Consider the following 7721-nt stretch of genomic DNA (forward strand, 5'->3'; position numbering starts at 1 on the left):
GGAGCAGCGCCGGCGCGGGGTCTGTGCGGCGGCGGTGAGTTCAATTTTTTTTGCACAGAAGGTCGATAGAGGTTGAATACAGGGGGTCGGCGCCAAGATCTATGGCGCCGACCCCCCGGACACGTGTTGAGCCGCCGACACGGGGGTCGGCGCCGTAGATCTTGGCGCCGACCCCCTGACACGTCACTGCCAGCCAACCGCCACGTCTGACGTATAAGCGCCAATAGTATTGGCGCCGGCACATGGAAGCTCGGCGCCAATGATGACGGCGCCGAGATAAGGGTCCATTTTTTGAAATGAAACTGTCAGGGGCGTATTTGTGGGAAAAAAACCCGAAAAGGGCCAATTTGCAAAAAAGTTGGGCCGAAATACACCGAGAGCGTGCTCTGCTGCCGACCGCCGTGCCGGGATCGGGACGTCGACCTGAGTCCGCGGCGCCGCGCCCGCCTCCAGTTTGCTGTCCAGTTCAAGCGCGCGGTACGTGCGTAGGTTAGTTGGTTAATGGTTCCCGGAACCGCATGGCATGGGCATGACACTCGTGCGTGCGGTTCCAGCTTTCCACCGCTGCCGGCGCACGGCCGTACGCGGCGGGCCGGCGGCATCCCCGTCCGTTTCTGCTCTTCTAGATTACTGCTCCGCTCAGTGGTGAGAGAGGAAGCGGTCCTGCCACTTGCGGCGCCCACCTGCACGCCCGGCCCCCACAAACAAATAAATGATGAAGCTGTTACACGCAACACAGTGGCAGGCTTCACATTCGCCTCCCATGTCGTGGTAGTGTGGGCCTTCTTGTTATGTTTCATTTGGTCGCGAGGAGGGATGATACATGATTTAAATAATATTGTCTATTAAATTTAAGTCAGTAGAGGATAAAGAGTTATCCAACGATTTGAATTATGATTTTGATGACATGTTAAGTGTATGTGCAATTTGTTTAGTGGATTTAGTGGAGGTTATGGGGGTGGAGTGGTTTGGTTGTGTGGATTTTGCAAAGTTAAAACTAGTGGATTATATAGTGATGATGATGATAATATAGATACAAGGGGTGTTTGAATGCACTAGAGCTAATAGTTAGTTGGCTAAAAATCTACTAGTAGAATTAGCTAGCTAATTTGCTAAAATAGCTCATAGTTGAACTAGTAGCTATATTGTTTGGATGTCACAAACTAATTTTAGTAGATAACTCTAGGTCATTCAAACATGTCCATATTAAAATCGTCTATGCTCATAAAAGTTTTTGGCTCCGCCTATCATGATTTCCTTACCACGGAGTTAATTTGCTTAAGATGTCGGATAGAGATTATGTGGCAATTCTCTAGTTAACTCCTCTGAGTTCAGATCAACCATCATCGGTTCAAATGTTGTGTACTATACCAGGCAACAAGTGTAGGATCAACACAGAATACTAGTGTATGCGCACGCATGCAGGAAGGCAGCAACACCAACAGAGTAAACCATCCAAGCCAAACCATGCTTGTTGGGACAGCACGCGTGAAGAACTCTGACAGCTAACTCAGGCTCAGGCATAGGCTTCCGGCACGAGCCGTGGCGTGGCGACGGCGCGGAGCGGCACTGCCTTGGGCAGCGCGAGGCCGAACGTCTCGCTCATGTCCAGCTTCTCCTCGCCGTCAGGCAGGCGCCAGTCGAACGCGTGCAGCAGCGTGCCCAGGAAGTACTGCACGAACACCATGCCCGCCAGCTTCCCCGCGCAGATCCTCCGGCCGGCGCCGAACGGGATGAGCTCGAAGCAGTTCCCCAGCGGGTCGACCTTCTCCGCGCCGCCCCCGGGCAGGAAGCGCTCGGGGCGGAAGTCGAGGGGCCTCTCCCAGGCCTCCGGGTCCCGGCCGATGGCCCAGACGTTGACGAGCAGGCGGGTGTTGGCCGGGACGCGGTAGCCGTCGACGTCGTCGCAGGCGTCCAAGGAGAAGTGCGGGAGGCTGAGCGGCGTGGACGGGTGCAGCCGCATGGCCTCCTTGCACACCGCCTGCAGGTAGGGGAGGCCGGGCAGGTCCGACTCCTCCAGGCGCCGGCCCCGGCCCACCGCGCGGTCCAGCTCCTCCTGCGCGCGCGCCATGACGCTCGGGTTCTTGAGCATCTCCGCCATCGCCCACTCCACGATGATCGACGACGTGTCCGTACCCGCCGTGAACATGTCCTGCGGAGCAAAACGTTGTCTTCACTTTAGTTTGACGAAAAGAAATAGTTCGGATTAAGACAACTAGTAATCAACATTGTCTAACTTAATTAGCGGTATCAGTGAGCTAAGACTTGAAGGGTGGTGCATTGTCTTAGCGGCGTTCGATGGTACAAGTACATGACAACTTGACAAGGCAAGGGAGTTCATGATGGTTGTGGTTTACGGCAACACTGCTTCACAACATTTTTTTTTGGTCACGGCCAAGCAAAGCCCAGTGCGTGGTTCATTAGTGACAAAAAAAAAAAATGTTCTGCAATTTTGACGCAGGATTTGGTATCAGTGTGTCGAAAGTTAGATTCACGGATAGTGACCATCAGTTCTTTTCAGCATCTTTGGTTTACACCAACACCGAACAGTTTATCGTGCCTCAGTTTGTTTTTTTTTTTTTTTTTTGGCAGCAGACAGCAGGGCTTTGCCAAGCAAAACCTGAACTGGTGGGATGTTGTGTCATTGTAAGATAAAAAGTTTGGTACCAAGTCAGCTTGGTTGCTTCAAGCCATCTACTACAGCTTTCGAGACTTTGCTCGATTTGACTACCAATTCTTCTAGTCTAGGAAATGACATCATACCATGATCCAGAGGTTACATCTATCACGTTTGTTAACTACTCCAACGTTCTAGAGACTTGCATAGCTGTCATTCGTGTTCTGGTAGCAATGCATTCCCTATGTCCGACGTCTACACAGTGAACATTAAGCTAAAACGTCAGAATCGGATGTGGTTGCTGCACGCTACAGGAGTCCAATATCTTCTCCTGATTAACTGACTCACTGTTAGGGCTAGTTTAGTAACCTCGTTTCTCCAAGTGATTTCCATTTTCTAAAGAGAATTAGTTTATTTTTTTTGGAAAAAATAAAAATCCCTTAGAAAAATGAGAACCCTTAACCAATAAAAAAACACCGAGACATTCACTGAATAATTTGTATGTGATTTTGGGCCCCTCGTCTTAGAAATAACAAAAACAATAATTCCATAAAAGTCGACTCGATAAGATCTTTGGAGGTGTCGTATTGTTTGTTCCAAAAAGAGAATTCCTGTTTATCTTTACAGCTTTTTATGAAACTGCATAATTTAATTAATTTTCATAGCATCCACGTTTGTTTAGGAAAGGGAACCTCTAGCGTATCCACTTCTCTACCCTGTCTCCCTATCAATATCAGGCAGTGAGGAAAATTGTTTTAATCAAGCCTGAAAATTCGCTCTCAAGAGGATCGAACTCGAGACATGGAGGTGCTAATCGAAAGTTTTAACCATTACGCTAGAGACCCTTTAGTGCTATTAATTAACATTGGAACCATATTTCGCTCTAGTAATGTGTTGGACCAAACAAGGTGGATTCAAAACACTGCAGGCCCTACACACCATCAATTGGAGAGTGTGGTTTTGATATTGTCTTTCCAACAACTCGATCCACTATCTCCACCTAACACGCCACTGAGCTTTCGGTCAGTGCCTCCGTTAGGTGGCCACTGGCTTAGCTTAGCTCCCATGTCACGCCATGATCCCGCGGCCGTGCACTCTATTGCACCTTAGATTCAGTTACCGATGACCCATCGCTGTAGTACTAGTGCTACGTGTATCGCAGCTGCGACGGATTAGTTAGTTACTAAAGGAAAACCGAGCAAGTGTAAAATATAAGTGCATATGATGATGCATGGTTGGGGGCGAGGAAAAAGCAGGGAGCTTACGAAGATGAGGCCCTTGATGTTGACCTCGGTGATGGTCTCGCCGCTCTCGTCGTCGGCGGCGGCGCCGGCGTCCATCGTGGCGCGGAGCCGGTCGACGAAGTCCGGGCGGCCCTGGCGCGCGCGGTCCGCGGCCGTCGCGGCGTGCTCGGCCAGCAGCTTGGTGATGAGGCCGTCGAACTGGCGGTGGACGCGCCGCAGCTTCGCCTGCACGCCCTGCAGGTCCAGACGCGCCAGCGCCGGCACGAAGTCGCTGATGTTGAACATGCCCGTGCCGGTCAGCAGCGACACGATCATGTCCTTGTATCTGCACGCAATATGATATCAGCGTTATATATTATATTAGATGAAAAATGCCAGCTTTGTTTTTTTCCATGCATGAAAAATCCCAAGACTCTCATTAATTATTTATCGAGGGGCCGTTTCCATCGCTCTTTTCGCTTTTAAGTTTTGCTTGTCATGCCGATTAATTGTTCAGTCTTCACCATATATACGTACAGATGACAGCAGCTTCCTAGCTGATCTTTTTAAGTTTTTTTCTTTCCACATAAACAGTCTGCTAGTGCGCTGGCGTTCCGTCTAGCATTTGCAATAATAAAGGACAAGCAGGTAAACTCATCTCTCAAGGACCCAATTAGATAACCAGGGAAAGATGAATGAGAGTCAAAGAAAACGATCGCATTAAGTTTTATTGAGTGCTAGTCTGAGAACCTATTTTCCCAAAGAATTTCCATTTTTTCAAGAGAAATTCGTTTATTTTTCTTTGTAAAAATAGAAATCCTAAATGGAGTTTAAAACTAGCCTAAAAGATTTTACAAACTCTATCGAAACTTAAAGAAACAGTAATAATAAATTTGTAAGAAAAATATGTTCTTTTCTTTCCAAATGAACTTTTATGCATGCTCACAGTCACAGCTGGTAGGATTTCATGGACCTCCCATCCTCACCTGTTCGAGTCGTCCCCCTGCGCGTCGAACACCCGCTTGCTCACTGTGATCTGCCCGACGATGTTGGCGAGGGCGCACACGAGCAGCTCCGGCACGACGACGGGCCTGCCGGCCGCCGCCGCCTCCGCCACGCCGCGCAGCACGTGGCCGGCCTCGCCGCGCCGCACGCACGCCCAGTCCGCGAGCGCGCGCGCCCCGAGCAGGTGCACGCTGGCGAGCTTCCGCATCAGCTTCCACTTGGGCCCGTAGTCCGCGAACACCATGTTCTGCCGCCCGTACGTGATGTCCGCGGCGCTCGCCACGGCCGGCCGGTTGGCGTACCGCGCGTCCAGCGCCTTGAGGAACGTCCGCGCCGCGCGCGGGGACGACGCCACCACCACGCCGGCCGTGCCCATCTTCAGGTACATGATGGGACCGTACTTGCGCGCCAGCGCGGCCAGGCCGGCGTGCGGGGCTGGGCCCACGAGTGGCAGCGCGCCGAGGATCGGCAGGCCCGGTGGCCCCGGCGGGAGCTGCCCGCGGCGCCCGGAGGAAGAGGCGGCAGAAGGAGGGTGCAGCAGCGAGCGGAGAGCCACGTGGAGGAGGAGGCAGAGGAAGGCGCTGCACAGCACCACGGGGTCAGTGCACAACGCCGCGAGCTGCATGGTGGCGTGCGAGCTAGCTAGCTAGGGAGGAGGACCTGCCCAAGCTAAGGATGCCAGCGCGAGCACGACGGTGTTTATATTGGCGATGAGGCCCTGGGTACTCGAAATCTTTTGGGATCGTTGTTGTCTTTTTATTTAACCGTTTTTATCTTTGGACGAGCTATACTTGTATATTAGTACGCAGTATATGCATCGTAGTACAAAGCTCCAAATACTAGGAGTAAAATGTACTGTGGTCTCTTACCTTTTTCCACGTTCTTATTTAGCATTCACTATTGAAATGAAAACAGTAATTTTTTATGGATATTACATGATAAGTACGAGTTTCTTGTGGCACTCCTTCCTTTGTAGCTATCTGAGAAAATAAGGTAAAATTTGGTACAAGTGTGGGTTTCAATACTCGTTGTTGACTCCACGTTCACATCATCTAGATAGTAAAACATACATATTTTTGTACTTTATATAATAGATTCAACATAACATAGATATTTTTATGAAAAGGAAAAAATAAACCTATCATGCCAGACAAAAGGTCTAGACACGACACAGTGATCAAATCGAATCAGAACAAGTCTGATGGACAACAGGCTAGACCATATTTGAGCCAGACTAAATCATGCTGGACCACAGGCCGACGAGTAGACCTGACCCATTTAGACATATATGCCTGTAGTGGCGGAGCCTGCACACTATCAGAGCCTAGGCATCATTGTTACTATATTATGTTGTTTTTACTAGCTTAAACACAGTCAAATTAAATCAAACCAGAATCTAGGCATCATTGTTTGTCCCAGGTTGTTTTAATTTACCGGCTTGAACAGGCAGTCAAACTGAATCAAACGGTAATGTCTGGGTAGTATTTGTTTGGCTTGAAGGAAATCGATGCTTGGAAACGTTTGCCTTACCTCTAATTATAGACAAATTTTGGTCTTGACATAACGGCCACATCTTCCTCCTGCTAGCTTCGTGTAAAATAAACGAAGTACGTGTCTCATTTGTTGACCATGTCAATGTCATATAACTGATTTTTTATTACAAAGAAAGTTAGTAGCACAAGTACACGTGGCTGTGCAACTACGAACCAACTCAGAATCACTAGTACAATTTGGCTCTATACAAGCGGTAGGCTTTTTACATCACAGGCGGTTTGGTTAGAAAACCGCCTGTGACGTCCCAGGCGGTTCAGTACGCCTGTGATGTAATAGTATCACAAGCGGTTTTTGTTTAGGACCGCCTGTGGTGCTCTATCCTTTTCACAAACAGACCATAAGGAAAAACCGCCTGTGATTGTAAAAATATGAAAATACAATTTAAATATGAAAATAATTTTATTTTTTAACAGAAATACGCAAATACAATTTAAATGAATTAATATTTAATTTTTAACAATAATATGCAAATACAATTTAAATGAATTATAATAGCACACATAGATAACTAGAGAGATTTTAAATTAATTGGCAACCACAATTCATAGTCGATCATACATGATAACAAATACAATTTGATTCATACAATTTTTCATGAACTACCATTTTTCCGCATGTATGGCTTTAATTTCTTATCAATTTTCTTTTCCACACGCTTGATTCTCTCTGGACCGTTAAAGACGAACATCTCTTCATACTTATTGTATTCCTCATCTTGGTCTCCCACATTCTCAACTCCAACAATTTTTTGCTTTCCAGAAATAACTACATGCATCTTCTCATCTGCTGGATCGAGTACATAGAACACTTGTGCAACACATTCGGCGAGAACCCACGGGTCATCTTTATATCCTACTTTCTTTAAGTCTACCAGTGTGAGTCCGTAGTTATCCACTATCACCCTCACGGGATGTTGTACCCATTGGCACTTAAATAAGGGTATTTTCATGCTTGGGCCATAATCAAGTTCCCATATTTCCTCTATGAATCCAAAATATGTGGTCTTCTGTCCATGTAGGTCAAAAGCATCGATACGAACACCGCTATTTTGTGCAACACTTTTCATGTCTTTTGATTTAGTGTAGAATGTGTACCCATTGATGTCATATGCTTGCCATGATGTCACAAAACACGATGGCCCAGAAGCCAAATTCTTCATTGTTTTCTCTTCCAAAGAGTCTCCGAATGGGATGTTTTTGTCCATTAACCATTCGCTGAAACGATGTTTGTGCTCCCTCATGATCCAGTCCTCTGTGCGGTTCTGATTTTCTTTACGAAGCTCATCTAGGTGTTCCTCTATGTAAGGCTCGGCTATCGTGAGA

At 47.7% G+C, this 7721-nt stretch overlaps 1 protein-coding gene across 1 annotated transcript; it reads right to left on the reverse strand.

Annotated features, from left to right (window-relative positions):
- Positions 1 to 1276: 1276 nt before the first annotated feature.
- LOC100278079 (uncharacterized) lies at positions 1277 to 5505 on the reverse strand. The gene is made up of 3 exons (NM_001361303.1): positions 4827 to 5505; positions 3883 to 4186; positions 1277 to 2152 (listed from the first exon to the last, which is right to left on the reverse strand). The coding sequence occupies exons 1-3, from the start codon at positions 5468 to 5470 to the stop codon at positions 1517 to 1519; spliced, it is 1584 nt and encodes a 527-aa protein (NP_001348232.1). The 5' UTR covers positions 5471 to 5505; the 3' UTR covers positions 1277 to 1516.
- Positions 5506 to 7721: the final 2216 nt, after the last annotated feature.

Source organism: Zea mays, chromosome 9 (assembly GCF_902167145.1).
Source record: "Zea mays cultivar B73 chromosome 9, Zm-B73-REFERENCE-NAM-5.0, whole genome shotgun sequence".
Classification (NCBI taxonomy): Eukaryota; Viridiplantae; Streptophyta; class Magnoliopsida; order Poales; family Poaceae; genus Zea; species Zea mays.